We start from the raw sequence: 26229 nt of genomic DNA on the forward strand, positions 1-26229 counted from the left end.
TAAAAATGCCATTCACTGTCCTGGATGTTGGTGACTTTTTTAAGGAATGAAAGGATAGACAGAATGTTAATTTCAAGTAATGAATATTTTTATGTCTTTTTGAGAGGAATACTAAAACAGAATAACAATTTTAAATCTGATTTCTTTTCTTTGATTTTTAAGTAACTTTAAAGAAGTTTCAAATTTAAATTATTATTTTATTTTAAAGTCTCTTTTGGAGAATTTTAAAAATCTGAAAGAATCTTAATGTGCAAATCCCGTTGAATTACATTCAAACAAAGTAATAAGTAAGTTTAAATAAGTAATTTTATTTTAACCATAATTTAAAAGAGATTTAAATGAGGCTTTTGTTCAATATTCATGCTTAGCTAGCCTAACATGGTGAAGAAGAATGACATTTAATTATCACTATGCCTTTAGGCTTAGCTAAGCCTAACATGGCAATAATGGTGTTAAGACTCCAACATCCAGGCTCAGGTCATAAATATATAAAAATCACAAATCAAAGCAGTTTTTTTTTATACAAATAGGCAGAAAAAGAAAAACAACACACACACCTCATCAAACAACTAGATTCTGAAACATGCACAAGCTCTTATTAAAACTGCCAGAGCAAAATAAGCTCTCTTAGGAATTTTTTTTCTTCTTTAGCTTTTAGAATTAATGAAGGTGGACAGAGTGCCATTGGAAATATGTCTCCATTGAATTATACACAAACAACACTGATGAATTTGATTATCTATAAAATATGGAACAAGAGCTGACGACCATTTAAATTACAATAACATTATACACAAGCTGACGATTTGTGTATGCGCGTGCGGCATACAGCACCGAGCCAGCTCACTTGTTTCTTTTTTTAAAACAGTTCCTTTCTTTTTGAACACTACAGAGAGAAAGTATCACAGTGCAGCAATTTTTTTATACTTCATAACAACGTTTAGTATTTTTTTTTTTTTTTTAAATAGGCTTGTGGTTTTGGCAATACAAGCTCGTGCCATTTACACTCACTTCCACAAGCACTGATTGTAGCCAAGCTTTTATTTTCCCCATCAAGTTTCTAGCAGGCCAAGAAAATAAAAACAAAACGTTCGTAAATTCACTCTCAAAAGATCTACAGCTGATATAGTCCATTCCTATTGCTTTTCAGTAGCACAAAAATGTCAATAATACTGTGACAATATCAATACAATATGTTTCAATGCTGTAGGGCAAAATATTAGGAGACTTCGCTATCATTGGCCAGTCGTAACAGTGGCCACTGTTTCAAAAATTTCGAACTATTTAAAAAAAATTGTTGATATTAAAAATTTCCCTGATTATTTCGAGTCAACTCGGGTATGTATACATTGCAAATGTTCATTATCCCGAGAAAAGTCTGGCACAGAATTTTTCAGTGCGTTTTGTTTAATCACGTTTTTACTCAGCTGGAAGCAAAAAAAATAAAAAAATCTATCGTGATTAGAAAATTACCACGTTTTGCTGTAGGATTGTGACTCAAACGCGTTTCATGCGATCGTATATACAATATAACGGAATTTACATAGGATAAAAACAAACAAAAATAGTAAAAAAAATGGCGCATCACTTTGTGTTGTCCCTTATTTTAAAACATATCATCCAAAGACTAATATGTAATTGCCAGAGATTACTCCAGATAGTAAAAAAAATTAATGGTAAATAAAATGTTTTTTACGCATAAAAAAAATTTTTTTTTTTCAACTTAAAATACTAGTGTGTTATATTTTGTTTTAGTTCCTTGTATTTATTAACAAAATTAAAAAGTATGTTGATTTTTTGCTTTTTTTCTCAAAAAATTGTAAGGAAAGCGGTTAATGATGTAAGGGATTTCGTGTGCAGCATTTTTCAAAATATGGGAAACATTACAGGTTTCATTTCTATTATCAAGAAAAGCTTTGAGGAAAAAAAGAAAAAAACACACACACAACATTTTCAATTGACAGTGAACGTGAGACGACTGGTTGACAGTTTTCTAATCTATTGAGTTACCTTGTGGGCTGTGTGAGACTGTTTACTTTGGCCTATACCGGATGTCGTACACTATACCATCGAGCTCTAACATCAAAAATAAATAAATTTTATTCCTTTACGAAATAGAAACTTTGCACAGACTGATGAACATTAAATTTATTGATGTAAGGAATTGAAATATTTTTGCAAAATATTGCACAACGTGTAGAATATTCCTGACTCGTATGGCCTTCTAAAAACAAACAAAAAAGGCGATAAAATATAATCATTTGTCTTTCATCAATGATTAAACTAAATTTCGCTTTTTTTAATTGACATTAAATAAACTTAATAATTAGACAATTATTTTTTTTTATTAATTTTTAAAATGCGAAAACAAAAATTCCATTTTAGATTACTGGAAAAAATATTCTTGTACAGCAAGTTTAAAATTTTCATGACACTAAATATACACAGAGAAGGTATTTAATTAAAAATATAAAATCCGTAAAGAAAAATTTTCAAACACTATAAATTAAATAAAATTCTTAAAAATTACTTTTTGTTTAAATTTCAAGTTTATTTAATATAGTCAATTTTTTAAATTCTAAATAATGTAATGAAGGTGAGTAAAAACCTATTTTTAAAGAGATTTTTTTTTAGCAAAAGTCTACATTTTAGAGAAATTTTTTAAAAAGGAATAAAACAAGAATTTTTTTATCACGCCAGGAATAACAGGCTAAATGCAGAAGAATATGCAGCAAGGCAACAAGCATGACTGCTAACATGGAAATGGGAAAAAAAATTCCCCAGATTTAATGAAATATAAGTTTTCTGCTAACTATTGCATACTATCTAAAACAGCTTCGACAGAACTAATTTCTGGGATATTTAAAATTAAACAAAAATTATATAACAGTAATAACTATACATTTAAATTGACTAATATTTTTTTCTCCGATTGACATTATATAAAATTGAACGTAAAATGTTTTTGCTATACTTATAATTTTGACTGGTGTATATTGAAACAATTTTAGATAGTAAAAAGCTCCTTAATTAAAAAAAAATCTGAACCGGATAAATATAAATGTTTGCTCGAACTATCCATCCGAAATACTTAATTGTATACTCAAGCAAGCAAAAACTAAAGAAAAAAACATTCGATTTTAATTTCGATTTATTCTATCTTTCTTGGAATTTTTTTTCAGAAACTTTCCCAGTTTCAGAAAATTTTCTAAGATATACAAAAACTAGGTGGCCATAAGTAACAGAAAATGTTCATTACAGTTTGCAACTAGGTACATATCACATAAATTCTTGACCAAGAAATAAGTAAAAAAAAAAAAACCTGACCTTAAATGAGTAAAAAATTATAATTTTTGCTTAAACTATAAAAAAATCCAGAAAAATTAACACCTACGCAACAAATCATCATTACGGAAGTCACACGATCATCACATTGTCTAAAATGCTGCCCAACATTGTTACATAACATTGTATTGTCGCAATATTCTGTAGTACAATATTGTGTTACTCTGAAGCGTCGGAACGAAGGGAGCGGCCAGCATTGTGCAATCACAGTTATTAAATAAAAAGGAACTATAAAAAAAAATTATTACAAAAGGGAAAAAACAGAAGAAAGGAATATTTTTTTTCCTCATTGGAAGACACACGAAAAAGTAGCATCGTTGCGATGAACATCGCAACTCAGTTGGGTGTTAGGGACTCAAATGCAGGATTTCCAAAATTAATTCCAAAGCAGGCGTAGTTTTGGAGTCAGTTGCCTGCAAATTGAAGAGCTTAGGACGAAGCAATGCAAGGCACTGAAAATGGCTTTTAAATCTTGATCTTCTTCTTTCTATATCCACGCTGAAATACTAAACATTGATATATGCTAGGAGGGCAAACACTAAAGCACCTCCTATAATATATTTTTTTTTCAACTATACTTTATCTGCTTCTTGATCTAGAATGAGCACCATTTAACTGCTTCAGACGCATGCAGTTTCCCTCTTATACAAAAGTTTTTTTGTTTTCTCGTAAATTGCACGTATGCTGAAGTTAGCGGTAAAAAAAAGTTTTTTTTTCTTCCCTCATAAATTGCACATATGCTAAAGTAGTGGTAAAAAAAAGTACTTTTTTTCACACAAATAAACTGTTCTTGGTAAAAGTACCTGTGCACTGACAATCCCAAGGAATAAATACATCGTGTTTATAAAGGTTTGACAATGATACATAAGAATTTTTGACACATTCCTTAGAATTTTTAAACATTATTCCTTCGGAAAAAAAAACACAAGAGGAGAGCAGTAGCCCCGCTACTACAAAGTTCTTTTGCACCATATTATGGGGGATGGGTGCATTTAGAAACAGAAGAAATGGAATGTTTTAAATTGGGACTATTGTGTAGACACATGTCATGCATCAGACTCTCCACACATGATAGAAAGCACCTGAGCGAGTTTCCACGGCAACTTGTTCTTAGTGGAAAACTCATCTTCTTCCAGTGTTTGTATGAGCTAAAAATAGAAAAGAAACCAATTAAATATAAAACTCAAACTACATACTTGCCAACATTGGAGAAATAAAAAAACTGAGATTTTACTAGCGACATTTTTTTTAGGCTACAAGGAAAATTTTGATACATCGTGCATACTCATGTAAGTCAAGAAGAAAGTAAGTTGGAATTAATATAAGCACTTACTTACATATAGCAAAGTAAAAAGAAAGTATATAAATCTTAATCAAAAGAAGATTTTTTAAAATCATTATATATAATTACTTAAACCATAAACACTCATCATACTGCAATACTGTCAATAGCACCATCTGTTGAGGAATAACAGAAGTATTTTTGCCATCAGCAATAGCCCCCTTTTATTATTATTTTTTAAAAATTTCTTCAATAAATGCGGAGAAAATTGAGAATATAAGGGGGAACAAGAGATAGTCATAAAACACAGGAGTCTTTGTTAAAAAGCAGGAAGCTTTGCTATTGAACAGTGGCCACTTCTTAAAACAGGTTGCCGCATTTTCAAACATTGAAAGTTTGAAATGATAAACTGCTGATATTAATAATGAAAGGTCTTTCTTTTAAAGCATTTATCAAAATATGGCAAGCAATACAAGATTTATTTCTAAAATGAAGAAAAACTAGAGTGAAATAAAGTTAATTTATAATATAACCTTTATAATAATTCCATATTTATTAAAATAAATAAATAAATAAATAAAAAGCAAAAAAAGTCGCAATTATATGGAGACTATTAATTTTGTCCTATGCAATGTACCATTGTAACTTTAAATGAACAAATGTAAAGAAAATAAATATTGCATGTTTAGTTTTAAAATTAGCTTTATCTGTTTCTGCTTTTTAAAGTAGATAAACAAGATCTATATCTATGTGATCACGTGACTATTTTTATATTTTTCTTTCCTTTAGTTTTTAAAAACTTGTTCAATAGATTTTTTATAGCTGAAAAAATAAATTTAATTTCTCTATATTAAAAAAAAAAATCAATACAATTTTCTTCCAGTTTTGTCATTGTCCAAGCTTCAGAAGACAAGACTGGCCTGACATGAGTTTTGAAGATTAAGAACATTGTTTTCCTAGAAAGAACATAAGATTTAATAAATCTTTTCAGCCCATAGACAGCTCTATTTGCCAGATAAGAGTCGGTTTTACATTGCAGGTGTCATTCTGTTGTCAATAGTAATAATTCATCCTAAATAAGTAAAATTCCTTACTGTTTCAAATCTATAAGAATCTATTTTAAGATAAGGATCTTGGACTCTAAGATACATTTTAAAGCTAACACTATGCTACTCAATTAAGAAAATTGACAAACAGTGTTTTAGAAATTATAATGAAAGCAAAAGAATAACTTACCTGGTCATTGTATTTCACTGCATAAGCATAAAGATCATAAAGTGCTACATTTGTGTTGAACTCGTGGGCATGAAGCTGGGAAAAGGTTAAAATTTATTATAATTAAAAACTTTAAAAAAGGTTTACAATTAAAAAATAAAGAAAAATCAAACAGTTAAAAGTTAAATAACTTCGTCAAAGTTATTTTCTTATTTTTCAATTATTTATCAATAATTCTAATAATAAACAAGCGATAAAATTACAAAAGAAAACAGGTGAAACAAATAAAAATTATTTTCGTATTTTGAATGAAATAAATTTAGTACAATCATATTCAAAACATTTTAATTTTTTATAAAAAATGTGAATAATACAATATAATCTTGATTATTATCTAAAGTAATTTGTCTTAAAGCAGAAAGTGTTTAAAATAGTAATGTATGTCGCAGAACAATTTATATTTGGAGTAGAACACCTTATATTTGGAGTAGAACACCATATATTTGGAATAGAACTAATTATGCCTCAGTCCCTGATGAACTAACTGTAAGTGGGAAATACTTATTTACAGCTATAACCCTAGATAACAACATATGAACTATTTATGCCTCTGTAAGCCATTTATGTCTTTGCAGAACTATTTGTTAGATAAAAATTTTCTATGCTCAATATAGTTTAATTGCATCACTAAGTATGACAACAAAATTTTATTTAATAAATACTTGTTGATACAATGAAAAAGTTCATTGCAGTATATAATATTTTTTTTAAAATACCAAAACCTACACTTGATTCTAGGAATGTTTAATATATACAATTCATAACTAATTGCAGTGTAGGAAAGAAATTATACGAAAATTAGAAATAAAAGGTAATCCAATATCTTAAAATTAAATTGTTGCTGTTATGAAAAATCAAAATATGTTAATTTGTAAGTATAACATTAACTAATTTAACCATTTACATAATTTTTTTGTAAATTACAACAGAAAAAAAATTATACCAGGAAAGAAGAAGTTCAAAATGTAAAATATGATTTACCCTAGATTCCTCAGCAAGCATAGCGTTCATGTCTTGATCACTTATTGCTGCCATATTTTTAATATCTTTATAATACCTACAAAAAAAAGTGTTTTATTTTAAAGAAAACATTAATATGATAAATCAAGATATATCAATAAATAAACTACATCTAACCGCTTAAGTTAACCAGCATATAATCAGTATAGCACTCTTAGTATCTTATGGCATAGTGAAATACCTCTAATATTAAGGCAAATATTATTTTACGTGCTCTTATTTTTGCTGTATTAGTAATCAAATTAACTTATAACTAATTATACAATTATAATTCCACTTAATTTTAATTAAAAATTTACTTTTATTGATAATATTAGCCATTATAAAATGATCCAGAGATTTTTTGGTTCGATATCATAGGGCAGAGTTGCACATGAGAGTGCAAGAATCTCACCGAACCCAGCTCAGTAGACGTACATGTGGACTCAGAAGTATTTCATCAAATATGTAAAATGATTGGCGCTTTCATACTGTATGGACAGGCAGTACGCCGAAATGGATTGTGGTTGAATGAATTGTGAAAACGTGGAACAGAACAATGTGGTTTGCATAATAGGCAGTAAAGGAAAAAAAAATCTCCTTTTTGGAAATGGAAAATTAGCCCTTTTTAAAAACACTCAATGAAAAAAAGCACATTTGAATACTTTTTAAAAAACGCTACGCACCATGTTTTATGTATTACTTCAGCTAAGCAGTTAATCTTTTCCAAAATGTTGCAATTCTTTGCAACATTTAATTACAAACATTTGAAATACAAACATTTTTAACAAAGTCCATAAATTTAAAAATGAGAATTTAAAAGAACTGTAAGATATATATATACATATATAAAGAATATTATAGAATAATATAAAGAATCTTAATAATATAAACAATCTTATAAAAAGAATCTTAAGATTTTTAAATGAAGAATCATAAAACTATCAATGAAAGAATCATAATAATCTATCTAAAAAAAAAAAAAAAAAAANTTCTTCATACTTTAAAAAAAAAAAAAAAAAAATAAGGAATTTTAAGACTAAAAAACGTGCCAACATTATAGAAACAAAATAACGGAGATTTTACTAGCAACCTTTTTTAGGCTATGAGTTTTGATACATCATGTATAATCATGTAAGTCAAAAATATGTATATAAATCTTAATCTAAAGACTTTTTAAAACTGTTATTTATAATTACTTAATCCATTTTAGGTCAAGCATAGAAATTTTATAAATTGTGGTATTGTTTTCATTGAAATATGCATTGCATTCATTATATTACATTACATTCATTAAGACACAAAAAACATTTCGTGTATGAAAATTATAATTTATTTAAAAATTAAAATTGTGCATATAAGCACCACACCAAATCAGTGAACAAACCATTTAGTTGAACGCTTGTTTTTTTATGAAGTTTGTTTCAATCCTTTTTATGTTTTATTTACTGACTTACAACTTCAATACATCATGAAAACATATGATAAATCTCAAAAGCACTTATTATACATTTTCAAAAAAGTTCATTTGTCAATAACCCGCTTTAAGTTAAAAAAAACTTGAATAATTTAAAAATTTTTCAACAGAAAGTTTTTACCCCAATTGAATTACTATTAATTTATGAATGTCTTTAGAAGTCTTTTAAAATAGTAGAAAAATAAAATTAGTGAAAAATATACATCATAGATTTAATAAAAAAATATTTATTGAAATGGTGCATTTTCGCACCTTTGGCCCAAAATGTATGTTGAGTAATGTATGTTGATGTAATGTATGTTATGTAAAACTATCAACATACTGCAGAACTGGCAATAGCAGTATCTGTTGAAAAGTATCGATCCCAACAGGGGATATCAGGGGTGATTGTGAGCCCAACTCAAAAATCCTGAAAATTTCTCCAATAAAATCATTAATTACATATTTAAAAAAAATTAATGTCTTTATAAATTTAAATCATTGATATTTTCAAAACACCAAATACTAAATGAATTATATGCAGCATAATTTAAATGAATATATAATGCGTAAGTTTACTTTTATCTTTAATCACATTTATTATTCTACCAGAAAAAATATTTACAAATGCAAGAGATGCCAAGTATAATATTTCTAAATAAAACATTTTTTTTAAAAATACATAAATGTGATCAATAATTTCTTGAAACTTTTGGATCTCGGATTTCCGGAAACTTCCGGATCGCGTCAATCGAAAAATCCGGATTTTTTTCGGAACACAATCATCTCTGGGATATTTTAATGCATAATTCTTTTTTGTTTTCTTAAATAATTTATTCAACAAATAAGGAGAAATATGAGAATATACAGGTAAAGAGGGGAGAGTCATTTTGAAGGAAATGCTGTAAAATAATAAATACCTCTCGACCCAATCTTTGTAAACAGGAATGTCCTTTGCGTAGAGAAGTTTGCTACTGGGGGAGTCCTTTCCTAATCTGTGGTCTGATGTGGAACAGGCATCCATGAATGTCTGGGCAACAACAGACAGGCAAGAATCTACTATATTTGACTTGTGACTATCAAATACGAAATTAGGATTCTTTATAAGGTTCACCCAGAATCTCAGTGGAAGGCTGTAATACGAAACGGAAATCATCAGATCATGTGAATACATTATAATATCTCCAGTGGCAGAATTTTTTTCAGCTTTCTGCGACAAATTCCCCTAGCATTAATATTTTTCTTTAAGATACTTTTAATTATAATAATTACTAATTGGAAGTAACAGAAACATTGTGTTTACAGAAGAAAGTATAGAATAAAAATGTATGAAAACTTTAATTGAAAAAGCTATATTTTTTTAATTCAAATATTATAGACGCTTTCTCGCATTTTGCAGGCGGAAAAGTGCACGATTATTTCCTCTTTTGAGTTTTGTAAATCATTACAAAAATTAAAATTTGCAAATAAATTAAACGATAATAAATTAAAATGTGTACATAAATACATAAAATTTGTAAAATCTGTGCAGTTACTCTAAAATAAAGATCGACGAGACAAATTCACGCGAATAGGACTCTTTAAAAAAGATACTCAAACAATTGTGCGTAAAACATGCTCTGAAGAAAAAAAACAGAAGAAAGAACATAATTTCTAGACGGAACTATCTTTTAAACTTTCGCGAATTCTGAATTCTTTATTTTATATTATTAATTTGAAATTCTAGCTGAAGCCAGTCATTATGGTCTTTTTTTTAAAAATCACAAATGAGAGTAGAAAAATCACGATGCTTTCTTCACTCTCTGAGGCACAAGAAAGGTATCTTTGAAAAATAATTTTGCAGAAAAAAAAAACATTTTTCGAGAACTTATGGAGAAAGGAAAACCAAAATTGTTCCCTTCCCAAATGCAAAAGCTCTGTAACATTCTGTGACAATGTCGCCGCAATTCTGCCACGGGAATAATATCAATTATAATTTTTAAATAAAATCTAACTTAAGTGTATTTTATGCCATCTTAACATAGCAGAGAGAAAATAAAAAAGTGATTGAGTACCTGTTGGACTTCCATGTGTGTACTACTTCAGGATCTGTGATGCCATGATTGAGTGCTTGATCATCTAAAAAATCAAACATGTATTTGATGGCTAATGGCAAGGCACTCCCTCGATGAGCTGTGGAGAAGATTGTTTCAAAAAGATCATCCACAAACTTCTGCAAAGTACCCTGTGTGTGGATTAGAGAAAGTGTTATTGAACAACTACTTAAACAATCCCTGTAATTCCAAGTTTAAACAAATGTGGCATCAAGCATTTAGAAAATGTAGGTACAAATGTGCGTTTGAAAGAAAATAACTTGAATTGCACTAAGATTGATGTCTATTCACTTTTGCATCATCATAAGTAAATAATATATTAATTTTCATAATAAAACAATTTGATAAGCTATATGCATATTAATGAATATAGCTGCCAACATTGATAAAAAAAAATCCAGTAGATTTTACGAAATATAAATTTCCAAGCAATAAATTGTGTAAAAAATCTATTCTAATAGAGATTCTTTTCAATAACTTACTCAATTTTAAGGAATTTTTTAAAATGCACAAAAATCAAGAGAATTTTTATGATACCAGTAGACCATAAATTGGTAATTATGAATATGCAACAAACTGTCCTACACATTTCAATTTAATACTTATTTTAAAAAAAGTTTAAATAGTATCAATAAAAAAAAAATGTTTTTAAAAAAATGTTTCTTTTTAAATATTAATTCAGAAATCTAATTGAATAAAAAAATCTCTAAAATATTAACATATTATACAGGAATTACACTGAAAAAGTGCACTCCACCAATCATTTGCAGAGGTTCCTTAACCCCTGCATTGCACTGCAATCATATTCATAATCTTACATAGTTCGCTTTCGAAAACATTTTTGCTTCACTAACTACCAATTTAAATATATTTGAAATGCATAAATCTTAAGAATTTAAATCAATTTTTAAACTTAATTCCTCTTAAAAAAGTTTTTAGTCAATAAATAGTTATCGAAACAAAAGATCTTTAATTGAAGTAAATGACAATAAATTGAAAACCATGATGAAAAAAAGTAATTATGCTTTTCAAAAGAAATTATTATTAAAGATTCACAACTTAGTAAAAAAACAGAGTTATAAATTTCAGAACTTTGAGCTAACGCTGTGAAACTATCATTATTATACAGTATACTCTCGAAATCCTTGATACGTCAAAAAAATATTTGCCCCCTTAGCATTACATATCCACCTAATGTTAATTTGAATTTCTATATTGAAGGATTTCTTCTCGAAACCTTGTTCTGTCGAATTATTTTGAAAAAGGAAAATGAATTTTTTCACAAAAATCACAGTGTAAGTTCATAGTAAACCAATTATTTTCAAATTATTTTTGTCTTACTTTATTTTAGAATTTTTCTACTTTTTAGAACATATTTAGTTCTGAAATTGTTATCTGAAAAAACTCCCTATCTTGAAACTTTTCAGCAGCCCTTCACCTTTGAGATATCGAGAGTAAATTTTAAACAAAATTATTTTTATTGAATCTGCACAAGTAAGATTAAAACATAATATAAGAGCATTTAGTTTGTTGATATGAACTTTTCCTTCGTAACCTTCCAATTTTTGTACTAATTATATTACAGTTCATTTCAGCTTTACCTAGTTCATACAAGAATAGAATTTTCATTCAGAACTTTGTCAATTGCCTTAAGAATTAAAATATGCAAGAAATAGAAATCAAAAGAGACTAGAAATAAAAATCTTACCTTTGTTGCTAATAAACGTGTTAAATAAATTTCTGAAACCATTTTGTTTCCTCTTTCACCTTCTTTCTGTTCTGCATCATGATGCCTCACCTAAAATTGTTAAATTCAAAATAAATATTTCTTCTTTGAACTAAAATCATTTAAAAATAAGTATAGACCCACAGTCCAGAAATGAGAATCGAGCTTTTTCAATCTTTTAACAGGGTTCTTACTTAATTTCAAAAATAAAATTACTTGTTTTATCTATACAATGTAATTTATCATTGAGAAAACAAGACTTTATTTTCAACGTCAAACATCAGATTTCATGAATAACAAAATATCACTAAATAACAAAAATATGAAAAGTTTTACTGAAATGAGGAATTTTCATCATAATAGGCATTGGAATCATGGGCGATACTCTAAATAAATTTAAAGACTGAACTTAATTTTTGACCAATTAATATGATAGATACATGTTTTTTAGCAGCATTTTTGAGAAATTTATAGCTTTTTTTACACAAGAATGATATAGATATAATATCTTTAACTTTATTACTTAAAGATGTATTTATTTTTCCTTTTTTATGGCAAACAAAACAGAAACAACAAACAACCTCATATCTTTTTACACCAATCTTTATTTCCTCCTTCATTATCAAATTTTGTCCTATTTCTATAATTATAATTTTTTGGAAAATAATCCCATATTTTTTTATTGATTAGGCAGAAAATAATAGTTCATTTTTTTTAAAAGAAATAAAATTTTTTATTCTTTAAACTTAATTTACAAAACTAAATGGGAATAAATATTAATTGGAAGTTGGATTTCATCCCACTGATTTTTTTCTCAAGACTGATTTCAGTCCTCAGGATTGAAGAGTAGTACCCCTGATTGGAATTATTTAACCTGAATCTCAATAAATGATTATTATTACCAACAATTGTAAAACTGGTTATTTTCCAGACATGAGACATTTTTGATAGATCACATTAATGTTAACTTTGATTTCTCGAACCAATTTATAACCCAAATGTAATTTTTCTATTTTTAAATGGTTTGTAGCTAACGATATTATTTAAAAATGGTACGGTAGCTCAAACATTTCATAAATTTGGAGATCACTGCTCTATTAGAAGTATCTTCAGTCAAACTTACAGGATGTTTGGCGCTTTTGAAATAAGATAATGTGCCTGGATGTTTTTTATGTTTATAGAAATTTCAAATTTGCCATTTAGGACTCATGATAACAATTAAAACTGGTTAGATGAAGATTCAGAGGTTTTCTTCAAAATAGGGCTCCCTAAAATTTTTAGATAAGACTGATTCAATAAACATCCATGGGTTAGAACAGGCTTTGCACTAGACTATGCAGCTTCATACCATACATAGAATACTGACAGTTTCATCAAAAGGCACAATTAAATACATGGTGTAAGACACTATACGTCAAAGTTTTTTTTCCTTCTACAAATACTATAGCTATAAAAATGGTTATAGATAATCTCAAGATAAACCAAATAAGAAAAAACTTTTTTGATGGGAAAAATTTAATTTTGAATTCATTTTTGTTGAAAATGAATTAACTGAATATTGTCCTTAAGTCCTTAGCACTGAAGGGATGATGCACAAACTGAAATTTCACAACTTTTGAATATGCAGATTCTACTTTTCATTCAAAATTTAGAAAACTACTCAACTATCTTGTGAGGTTTTATGCCTGCTTTTCAAACTTATAAATTATTATAACTTAAATAAGAATTATTTTTTTCTATCGTTTAAAGTTCTTAACTTATAAACATAAAATCAAAATTCAAAAACTTTACATAATCATGATAAAATAACTAGTTTCTGATAAATATTGCAGAGAAAAAAATTGTGCATTTTTTGTAATTTAAAACGACAATCGATACGGCAAAGAAAAAATATCTTTTTAAAAAATAGAAAATTAAGCACTTTTTACAAATCCTGAATAAAAAAAATACACCTTTAAGCATTTTTTAAAAATGCTATGGATTTCGAAAATGATATAAAAAAATAAATAAATAAATAGAAAGCAGATGAATTTCAAGCTTGAAAACTGTAATACGGAGATTTTCAAATATTACATAAGAACGAAATGGGGAAGAGTTCAAAATCATGCTGAGGAAATATTTGAATGACCCCTATTTCAAGAAAGATGTCTTACCAAGTGCCAATATTTGTAGCCACCTTCAGGATCATGATTCATAGGTGATGTTGCTCTACTTAAAGGAGGACTAGTTTTTAATGCAAAATTTAATGTTTCTGAAAGCAAAGAAAATAAATAATGATAAACAATTTCTTTCAAACAATTTAGAAAATAAAATTTAATATAAATATTTTCATACAGAATTTTAGGGCAGGGGGAGGAACAAAATAAATCTATATAAATTCTTCATCAACATTGTTTAATTTACTAAAAAAATGAAAGTATACTTAATGGTATTTATACATAATTTAATCACACAGAAAAAAGTAAAGTAATCTATTCATACAGAAAAAAATAAAATAAAATTGAAATGAATTGAAAAAAAAAAATTTAATTCATTTAAAAGTAAAATTGAATGCAAAACAAATGTATGCAAAATAACAAAAATTGATAATTCACTTGGTTTTGGAAAGAAAACTGTATCTATACATTTTGACAAGATATTTCCTATTTTTGATAAGAAATTTTTGGTATGTTAGTTTGCAGCTTTTCCTTATGCCTGAAAATTTTTTATTGTGTTAAATTTTTTGAAATTCATTTAAATAAATTTTCTTAATTTTTTTCCCCTGAACGTAGTTTAAAGCATTGTTCTAATAAAGCTTTTATTCGTAAAGAAAATATGAGAAAAAATGCAAAATTAATTGTAAATAATATATTAAAAATAGTTTTTGAAAGAGTTAAAGTAATGCAGAGTTATTCATATCTATCTCATTGTTTATAATGCATAGAAATTTCACAATCAACAGATGACCGGCTTTATTGCCGCAGTACAAGCTGATGAAGCCTTGATTTTTATAAAATTATTGGGATTTGAAAAATCGGTTTCTATACCGTAATAATAATATAAGAATTTATAAATTCAAATAATTTTCACCATACAAAATTAAAAATAATTTTAAGTCTTAACAAATTAATTATGAATGTAATCAGAAATTTATTTTAAACAAAATTACCATATTTATGAGATTTCTCTAATTTGTCTGTCATGATAGTTAGATTATACATAGATGATTGTTTTGGCACAAGTGTCAACAATGCACCATCAGGGACCTAAAAAGATATTAAAATTTTTTTAAATCATCACAGATATTGATATTTAAAGTAGTAAAATGAAATATACGTAAATAATTGTTGCCTTTGTTTTAAAATTTTACAATCTTTTAAAATTTCAAATAATAAAGTTTGAAGTAAAGAATAAACTTTGGAAATGCCATTTACTTTGGAAATGACATTTACAACATTATTTAAACTAATATTTAAGCAAATGCACAGAAAACATACTTTAAAAAAATTGTTAAAAAAACTGTCAACATGCTTAGTTTATATATTTTTGTTTTAAATCCAAGATTCCTTGGAGCGTCAGTTTGTTGTGGGTGCAATTCGTAGCAGTAACAATTTGACGTGGGTACAAATCATAGCAAGCATAATTTCCAGTGGTTTTAATTATTCAGGAGGGTATTATGAGTTGTTTATTGTTGCTTTTAAATAGCAAGAGGTATATGCGCAATGCTTGCATAAGACGCTTAAAATGATTGCAGTGGTTAGTCCTTAGCGGTAGCACAATTATTTCGTGAAAAAGTTACAGACTGGTTGCAAAAATTTTTACTAGTCGTAACCATATTTTGATATAATATTTTACCCATCGTATTTGCTGATTAAAATCCAAGTTAAATTTTTTGAGCTTAATAATAACCTAAAACATATTTTTAATGATTATTATACTTATCTTATTTGTCCTCCATTTAATTTCAGTTTATGAAGCGATAGTTTTTGAATAAAAAAAAAAGTTACTAAATTTAGCTACCACATAGGAAAATTAGAGACTTTTAAAACAGACCCTTTGGGTGCTAAATTATGGAAATTTGGACTTTAAGATGTAAGACCAATAAAGGTTTCAAACAAAATTTTTTTCAAACAAAATGAAAACAGAAGATTGTAAATTCAACTAAAAATCTGATTTAATGTGCTATCTGAATGATTCATGAGGCAAACTTTAAATTGAGCTAATTAAATGCTGCAGGTGGAATCGCAAGAAGACATGCAGTAAAAAACTCTACGTAACGAGTATGGCAAATTTTTCAGTTGCCGTCAAAACATTTAAGATGCAAAAATTGTATGTTTAGACCGAGTTAAAGATTCCTAGTCATTTGCTATTACGAAACAATTCTAATAGCATCATTTGCTATTAGAATTGTTATTAGGAAAACACATATTTTCTGAATTTACAACTGGTTGCAACAATAACCACTGTTTTTCATGTTCGATTACAAATTTGTGCAAGAAAAATTAAAATTACCACGCCGATCTATCCTTTTGCTAAATGGTAGGAGTACAAAAATAAATACATGTTTTATTTGATACTTTTGACAATCATGAACTCAGAGAGCTTGTGAAGGGAAAGCGGATGAAGGTGGCATGAAGAAAAACTAGACAAGTTTCTAAAACAATTATGATAGTGTTTTAAAACATATCTTCTTTATGAATGGTAATAACATATTACTTTTTTAAATATTACACACTTCTATCCACTTACTCCATTAAAGAATTTTCACATTTAAAAAAATTACAAAAAGAGTATTACTTTGTAATGAGCTAAAGTATTGAGCCTTTTCCACTCTCCTTCAGTTTTTGTAGTGGAGTCTTCGTCTGAAAGTGTGAGACGCCCTGAATTGCCAGCTCTCCACTCTGAAATACAATTTCAATTTTAATAAAAAATTGTTTCTTCAGCAAGCAAATAAAGCTGCAAANTTTGAAAGATGTTTACCTTACCATCATTTTGGAAATAATCATTAGTGTATTACTTCATCGTTTTTCCTTCTTTTTAAGATTATTTCCAAACATGTTTTTTTTTAAGTTGGATTTAACAATAATAAAACGGCTTTTTGTAGCGATTCAGAAAACCGGAAAAATCAGTTATCCGGAATAGCGATGGTCCCGATCGTTCCGGATAATCGGTTCTCTACTGTACTTTTTTAAATATTACACACCTCTATCCACTTACTCCATTAAAGAGTTTTCACATTTAAAAAAAATTATGAAAAGAGTATTACTTTGTAATGAGCTAAAGTATTGAGCCTTTTCCACTCTCCTTCAGTTTTTGTAGTGGAGTCTTCATCTGAAAGTGTGAGACGCCCTGAATTGCCAGCTCTCCACTCTGAAATACAATTTTCATTTTTTAAAAAATTTTTTCTTCAGCTAATGAGACAGAAAAACTTTTTAAACATTTACAACTATTAATGATTTTTTTTTTACCCATTTTCACATTTCTTCCCAATATTTTAAATATGGTACTAAGACACAAATTTTGAATTGCACATTTGAGCAATAACTTTTCAACAAAATTAAGTTATTCATTTTTTTGCCTACCTCAGTGGTAGACAGATCATGGGTTAGAATTTCCTTATTGTTGGTCTAGCAATGGGAGATTCCCTCTTCATGTGACATAAATGTGGGGTAGAATTATACATTTCATGAGCCACAAAGGTTTACATGTCCCACTGTTTGATCCAGGAGATGCTTTGTATCTTCGGTTGGGGTCAAAATTAAATAGGTAGGTAGGTATTTATGTCCTGAGTTCGCTAGGTTTAAGACAGAAAGGATTAATCCATGGTTGTCCTGTCTAAAACCTGTTTGTCCAAAGCCCTTTTATTCAAATTATGTCACAATTTGTAAAAATATTGTGAAAAATAAAAGGCTAATTTTTGAAAAAACAACGGAATAAAGGCAAGCTTTATTAAAAAAGTGTTATTTTTAATATTGCATTATTTATCAGTAATAAAATCATTTTTTATTCATATTAAAAGGATAAGGTATTCACTTTTGTTGTTTCATGAATTGAGGAGCTCATGTTATTTTCCTTTAATAAGTCAAAGCAAATTGTATAATAGGTATCAAATATTTATAATATGTAATTATTATGTATACAATGGTTACACACATAGAATTTCTTATATTCTTTACCTTTTACCAATGTTCAAGGTTTGGGACACTTTAAGACAGTAAAAACCTGTCCAAAACCAGTTTAGGATGTCCAAAAACCCCAATCCTGTTTACGTCACACTAGAACTGCACAATGAGCTATTGGCGACAGTCTGGGAAACATTCCTGAGGATGATCTGAAGACATGACATTGCAATTTCGATCCTCTGCAGAGGGGATGGCTTCCGTGCTTTGTTAGCCCGACAACCTATGCGGAAAGTCGAGCATTTTATGGGAAACAGTTTAACGAGAACCGATACCGACGGTCCCTACGCAGGCTGATCAAAGCGATCACTCACCTACTAACTGACCGCAGCCAGTGATGCTCGACTTCGGTGTTCTACTGGGATCTGCAAGACTAAAACTAACGGTATATTTTTATTACAAATTTATGGACTGCACAACTGTACATTAATTTTATCGATTACCAAATAGGCTGATAAGTTGAATAGATTTTGTGCAAGAAGCTGATCAAATCTAATAACAAAATTAAATAAAGCTTTAGTGCTAATCTAATATCCAAAATCTATGAAATATATGCATGCTATCCAAGATATATGCTCCAATTTAATATCAGAAATTAAATAAAGATTTAGTTGTAAATTCAAAAATTGGTAAGCTGTGCAACTCTGTTTATAATACAAATAAAAGTGATGAAACGGAAATTTGTAACCGATAATAAACGAGAAATTTACCCAAGTCGAGTCCATCTTTACTTGGTCTCTGTGAGAACTGTGTGTTCCTGTAAATGGCGTCAAGTGATTTCTCTTTCACCTGCGAAATTGTATCACAATCTAATACTTTGACTGGTGTCTCAATGTTCTCTCCGTGAGGTTCCAAACCCTGTACGTACACAGTCTGTGAAGACATCGACACGTACACCGTCTGAAACAATCAGTTCACACATTTATGACTTAAAAAAATTAACAATACAATGATTTAAATCACCCAAATAAAAAGTCATTGATTTAAAATATTCAAATAAAAAAAATGTCAAATATCATTTGTCATGTTTTTAAAGAAATTGAGTAAAGAGAAAGAAAAATAGGATGTTTCTAAAGTAATAAAATGAGTTTGATTTTTTTTTCATATACAAGATCAAACAATTCATAAGACTAACAATATTTTTATAGACAATTTATAAGACTTTTTTTTAAGGAAAATAAAATAAGCAATGTTCAGGATTAAGTAACTTTCTTACAATTTAAAATTTTCTGACAGAATGCATGCATTTAAAAGAAAACTTTTTTTATCTCGTCAAATTAAATATATAAAAACAATGTCATATTTTAGAAAAATATGAATGTAATGAATTTAGATAAGATATTTTTTGGTATTATATTCCTTAGTAATACTTATGGGCAAATGATCGACCCTGTTTCAGCCATACACAATAAGTAATACACAAAATTAAATAAAACTTTACAAAGTTATTTTAGATATATGTCAATTGTTTATCACATCTATATAATTGTCAGTTCCACACATTTCATTTTGTAGATTCAGTGTTTTTGGTAACACTAATTAATACACAGTAAGTAGTATGACAGTGACTCTTGACCAATATGTCTTAACTTAGTTGTGGGGGAAACGTCAAAGACATTGTTTTAAGAGCTTAAAGAACATATTTATGCAACAGTATGTGTGAAACTATAAAAATGTGTGGAACAAACTCTGCTTGTCGACTTGTATTACAGATGCTTGTTGTGAAACAAACATTTGCAGGTAAAAAAAAACTTTGAATATTCAAGTGTCATTTATTGTAATAGAGTTTTATAAAATATATTTAAAATAGGGTCACTCATTAGTATTAATACTGTATATTTCAATTCTTTTAGTGCCATTTTTAATAAAATTGCACATGAAAATATTTTTAGTTTTTCTGTTACAGGTGAGTCAAGCACCAGTTATATAATTATAAACAGTAAAAGCTCGACCACACAGAATGCAAGATCATGGGCAAAAGCAGGATGCGCAAAAATTCGAGAACACTAAAAATCTAGATTTTAAGATAGCCTTCCTTAAAAGAGAAAAAAAAATGCTTAACTAGCAATCGACAATTGTAGTAATCAACGTGTATACAAAGTAACAATAAAGGAGAAAAAATATAAATTGTCCATAAATATCATCATCAATGGCTCGACAGCCCAGGGTGGGCCTTAGCCTTCAAGAAGTTTTTACCAGGCCAACCTTTTTCCTGCTAGTGTTTTTCAGTTTTTAAGACCAAAAGGTCTTTTTCTAGGCCATCTATCCATTTCAAAATCATTAAAGATATTAAAAAAAAACAGGGAGTTGTATTCCTTCAGAATTAAATACTTGATTACGATTCAGTGAAATCAAAAGAAGGCATTTATGGAGAGTTTATTAATATATTTTACAATGTATTTTCAGAAGTTTGTATTCATCTTAGGAGAAAACAGAAAATTCCAGTTTTTGGCTAGTCACATTGTTATAAAATGTAATAAAGGGGGAATGAACGCACCATGCTCTTGTACTCAATAGACTGCCTGATGAGCTTCTCTTCAGACAGTGAATATCTGGCCTCACTGGAGACTGCATCTACTGGTCCTTTATCTACCTGTTGCTTGATGGCCCTGTACAGCATGAACAGAGGCTCTCCAGCACACTCCTGAAACATTCAATACACTACTCTCAAATACAGGTATTTGTCAGAATAATAAAAAAATATTGCTACTTAACATATAGTATTGGAAAAGAAAGGTCAACTATTTAAAGGGTTGCCACTCATATCTGTGAAAAAAATTCCGTTTTTCCGGCATATATTATACACATTATATTATGAGGAAACACACGAGCACTATACTATCCTAGGATAACGATAGATACAGCTCAATATAAAAGAAATAATGCGATAATAAATTAAATAATTTAATAAAGCAAGCCAAATTATAGCTTTATTTTATCTATGGAATATTTAAAGATGAACTATCATCCTTATATATTGGATGCGCTTTGAGAGGTTTGCATATTTAAGAGCCGAAAATTCCGTTTTTTTTTCCAGTTTGTAAGGAAAAATTCCCTGCATTTTCTAGGTTTTCCCTGTGGAATGGCAACAATTTTGCCTTGACCCCCAGTTGGGTTCAAAACTGGCTCGATATGGATCCTATAAGAATATACATAGAGAAATCAATATTGGGATGACAAGTTTTTTGAATATTGGTCTTAGAATTCCCTATATAGGGCCTACATTGGCTAATTAATGGATTTAATATATCGGGTGAATCTGACAATTTTATATAGGACAATATTTTTTAATCATGATCAAATAATGACTTGAAAATGCTTGAAATGTAATAAAAAAGAAACAGGTTTGGAAATAAATAAATTTACACAATAAGTACAGAAAATTTCAATAGAAAAATGACTTTACTTCAGAGCTCGAAAAACCGCCCGTCCTCGGCGGTAAAAAAAATTCCCCGGGGACAGCGAATTTCTCGAATTCGACGTCCGCGCGGATAGTCATTTTCCTGTTAATGTTCGCGATACATTTTCAATTTTTGTTTTCTTACAAGAGTCTAGCGCCTATTTATGAAGACCTAATGCAGAAAAATGACCCACAATACAGCAACATACTGGGCATGGTGGAATTGATGTTTTCTCTGTCTGGGAGTACTGCAGTGGTTAAAAGGGGCTTTTCAGCAATGAACTTAAAAAAATAAATAAAAAAACACACACACACACATTACGTACTGGTCTTAAACTAGAAGCGTTAAGTGCAATTATAAAAATCTACTTAAATGGAAAACCCTTTTCAGATTTCTGTGCAGAAGCCTCTGTAAATCATTGGCTTGATTGTGGAACTGGCAAACGTCATATTTGATTTATTTAAAAAATGCAGTACCCTCGGATAACTTGACATTCCAGATAACTTGACCTTCGTCACTTAAATTATTTCATAAAAGAAATACTAGGTTACAATTAGTAACCTAGTATTTCTAAGAGAAAATTATATTTTTATTTATTTTGAAGCTACGGGTTAGTTTCAAAGGAGGACGGGTACATTGTTGGATAAGCCGTCCTCAAGACGGGTAAAGTTCTGAGTTTTTTCGAGCCTTGCTCTACTTAATTCAAGAATATTTACAATGTAAAAAGAAAGACCAATAAAATAAATACAATGGTTTTTAATATACTCTTGACATAAAACAAATATGTTGAAATAAAAACTCACTCTGAGGAACTTGTACAAAAGGAATGTGAACCAAGCAGAAAGCATTTTTTCAGCTACAGACTCTGTTCTGTAAAAATAAACAATTCATGTTAATGAAACACAGAGTACAAAATAAGTGTTCACTTTTTGTCCGTTAGATCAAATAAAGAGAATTAAAGACAAAATGCATAATTACTACTTTATTATATATGGGTATAAACCTAATAGCAATAGTATGCATGAAAAAGTAACATATTAATAAAGTAATACTATTAAATATGAAAATAATATGTAATTAAAATTAATACTATTAAATATAAAAGAGAAACATTAAGTGCTACATTTTTTGAATATTTGCTAACAAAAAATGATAATTCCTATTAATTAAAGGAAAAAACTTCTTCTTACAGATTATTAAGAAAATGCTCAACAACCACAATTTTTATTACTCAATTTTGACTACAAAATCACAGTAATTATGGATTAATAATTGCACATTAGTCGGTTATATACAGTAAAATTTAGGTAAGTTACAAACTAATTTAACACATCTACATACCTTCTCAGGAGCAATTTCGGATGACTTTTTCCTTCCATGCATTTCTCAATTAGTTCAGCCACTAGTGTTTTCAAAATACTGAAAAATTATAAAAAAAAAAAAAAAATCACACAAAAAATATTAGCATTTTAAATACTTAACTCAGTAAACTCTTTATTATTTTTTAGATTGGTTTGCATGACAACTTTAGATAACAAATTTTGCTGATAATTTGCAAAAGGAGAAATTTAAGGGAAAAAATATGCATGTTCATGACACGATTTTTTATATTTTTCTTAACACAGTAATTGGTGGTTTTTAATTTTCTTTTCTGCTAGAAGGATATTTGCTAGACACATTTGCTGTTTAAATATAACTAGCTCAGCTAAAATATTCAAACACAAACCAACAAGAAGCAAGGCTAGAAAATAACAAAAACTTCGAAGAGGCTGAACACTTCAATAACGTTGATTTTAAAACAATCAAGAAATTCTACTAGCAAGACCCAGCAACAAGAAGAACAACATGGAGAAGGTCAAAGACCACTGTCGACTGTCTTGATGAGGATTTTTGAATTTCCTATCTTTAATTTATGAAACAGTGTTAATAATTTAATTCAATGTAAATGGGATTAACAATATTGGCAGTTGACAACTAAATATTATTATATGTTAAATTCTCGGAAAATATAAATAACCATACTCTTCAATATTGAGACCAATTTCCTAATCAAGCAAATATAAGGTTGTATAACTTCTGACAGTAAAAATAACAATATTGTAATTTTAAATTTTCACATTACAATCCTTCGAGATACTTTAATCTTTTGTTTACGGCGCAATCGTATGATGAAGGTCGCCATTCTGGTCAACTTGTTATACCAGCCAGAGGCAAAAGCTTAAGTAGAATTAACAATCGTAAATATTAATTATTAGGATTAGTAACAACACAACTTGAATTGAAAATAAACAGTATTTTTAGCTAGAGAAATAATAAAAATTATAAAACCACTTACTCAGTGCAGTATTCCATTTTTCCTTGCAATGTTACCATTATCAAGGAAGCAACATTAACTCTAAAAAAGAAAGAAGAAAATATTTTAGAACATTAGCAAAAAAGATTTCAAGAATTGCACTTAGTAGACTATCCTTTGTTTATTTTTAATGAATTGCTTCAAAATTGCGGGTTTTACATTAAGTTAAAAGGAGACCCTAAAAGTCAATATAAACATTTGTGGTCAGTTTGCAAAGTGTCCGGAAAGGAGACCTTTTCGGTAAACGGACGTGGGATGCTCAAAATCCTCCATGGGGGAAGGGAACAGACCCTATACCCTGAGGGTGGTACATAGCGAGTGCACAAAAATATCGTAAATATTAACTCATTGCTAAACAATTATTGGACTAATTTTGAGAAAGTAATGTTTAACTTTAATAAAAAGTTAGAAACTAACAAAAAAAATTTGTTAATAACGCAACATTTCCCCCCATTAATCCTTTGAAGGTTATGTAAGAATTCGGTTCTCATTCAAACGTTGCTTCATAATGCGAGCAAAAGAGTTCCGCTCGAAAGCAAGATTTTGACCGAAATGATTAGAAACGAGCACTACTTGCGTATTGAAATTTTTCCTCAATGCGCACTGACGAGCTGAGCTCGTTTCCCATTATTATTCTGCATAGATTATGTAACAAACAAATCTTATGCATGAAATGTGGTTAGTTTTACCGTCTACAAATGGCTGTACGGGTTCCATGAATTTCTTTTCATAATGAAGGGGGAAATGTTTCTTTACCTTGTTCTTTTTCTGAATATTTTGGTGCTTTTTTTCGGGTGTTTGTAAAGTAAAATGGCTAAAAAGTGAAAGTTATATAATTATGATGATGACTATGATTGTTAAAGAATTTTAGGTAATTACTGTATTTAAATGCTTCATAAAGTTTTACATTAGTTGTATATATTTAGTCCTCTCAATTTAATATTTGTCTTATATTTATAATTTATTATTGAATAATTTAATTTATAAATTATTTTCAAGTATGCAAAAACTGTTATTTATGCACTGCAAATACTTTAAGAAATTTTTAAAACAACTCCCACTTTCAACAACTGTTTACTCGTAATACTGCCCATTTCCCTAACCGTCAAAGGGTTAATAGTATATATGTAAAAGCACACCTTGAAAAAATATTTTAATGATAATTTTTTAATTTTTGTAAACGGCCTAAGGGAGTCATATCCTTGTTTAAGGCACCCAACAATGGCCAAGCACCTAGCCCTGTTTCTCAGGGCTCTATCGTTTAACAGCTGTAGCATGAATGCCACATAATTTTGACCTTCATAAGGTGACATGGACATCACCTGAGGTAGTACAACTTTCTCCAAACTTCCACCCCACAGTAAATGAGAAAACTTTTCGACTTTGGGAGATTTAACTCGAACTTTGAATCAGCTGCACAGATCAAACTAACAACCTCAGGCTCTCTATCTTCGAATTGAGCAGCATTTTAAACGATTGTTCTACTGAAGCACCCCTTGTATAAATCCATCATTTATTAATAAGAAAATGCTAATCAAACGCAACATAATAGCTAATATTCATTTAACAATGAATAAAAATAGTCTCAAATTGAAATTAAAAATCAAATTAAGAAAATTCCTTTTCAATCACAATAACCTTGTTTTACAGTTAAGGATTTGACAATCACGTGTGTTGTCATTCAATTGTATATGACAGTGAGAAAAACAAATATATTATGAATCTTGCAATATTTTTAGAGAAATTTTGATTAATACATAAGAGTATTATTCTAGCTGTCTACACTAATCTACTCTCCAACACTGAAGTATATAAGAGACATGACAACTTAAAGTGATACATAAAATTTTGCAAATTAATTTTTAAATGTGTAGTTTTATTTTGAACATTCTGAACATACATTAAGATTCCGTACAAGGGAAAAAAACAACAAACACTGAATCCTCTTGAATAAATTTTGATCAACTGATCGGATCTGGAACGCAATCTTAATGGTTCCATAGGGTGAACCCTAATATGCTAATTAATTAGTATAGATAATATTTTAAATTTGAAAGTCAGGCACAAAAGTGTACTTTCTCCGAATAAACATACTTTTTGTTGTTTACAGAATATCTGACCCTGTACATAAAGGAGGCAAT

At 28.7% G+C, this 26229-nt stretch overlaps 1 protein-coding gene across 3 annotated transcripts in view; it reads right to left on the minus strand.

The window, feature by feature from the left end:
* Positions 1-872: 872 nt before the first annotated feature.
* LOC107440642 (plexin-A2) overlaps positions 873-26229 on the minus strand; it is a 471562-nt gene continuing 446205 nt past the window's right edge. For 2 of the 3 annotated variants that reach the window (XM_071184823.1, XM_071184824.1), the window contains 14 exons: positions 24071-24130; positions 23077-23154; positions 22539-22605; positions 20832-20978; positions 19045-19234; positions 16953-17056; positions 15325-15421; positions 14330-14427; positions 12159-12248; positions 10412-10581; positions 9278-9490; positions 6884-6959; positions 5864-5938; positions 873-4493 (listed from right to left, as the gene is read on the minus strand). In XM_071184823.1, coding sequence (XP_071040924.1) covers positions 4392-4493; positions 5864-5938; positions 6884-6959; positions 9278-9490; positions 10412-10581; positions 12159-12248; positions 14330-14427; positions 15325-15421; positions 16953-17056; positions 19045-19234; positions 20832-20978; positions 22539-22605; positions 23077-23154; positions 24071-24130 — 1567 coding nt within the window. In that variant the 3' untranslated portion in view covers positions 873-4391. Of the gene's footprint in view, positions 4494-5863; positions 5939-6883; positions 6960-9277; positions 9491-10411; positions 10582-12158; positions 12249-14329; positions 14428-15324; positions 15422-16952; positions 17057-17421; positions 17526-19044; positions 19235-20831; positions 20979-22538; positions 22606-23076; positions 23155-24070; positions 24131-26229 lie in introns of all 3 variants that reach the window. The other variant, XM_043049324.2, reaches the window with a different exon arrangement.

Source organism: Parasteatoda tepidariorum, chromosome 9 (assembly GCF_043381705.1).
Source record: "Parasteatoda tepidariorum isolate YZ-2023 chromosome 9, CAS_Ptep_4.0, whole genome shotgun sequence".
NCBI classification, from domain to species: Eukaryota; Metazoa; Arthropoda; class Arachnida; order Araneae; family Theridiidae; genus Parasteatoda; species Parasteatoda tepidariorum.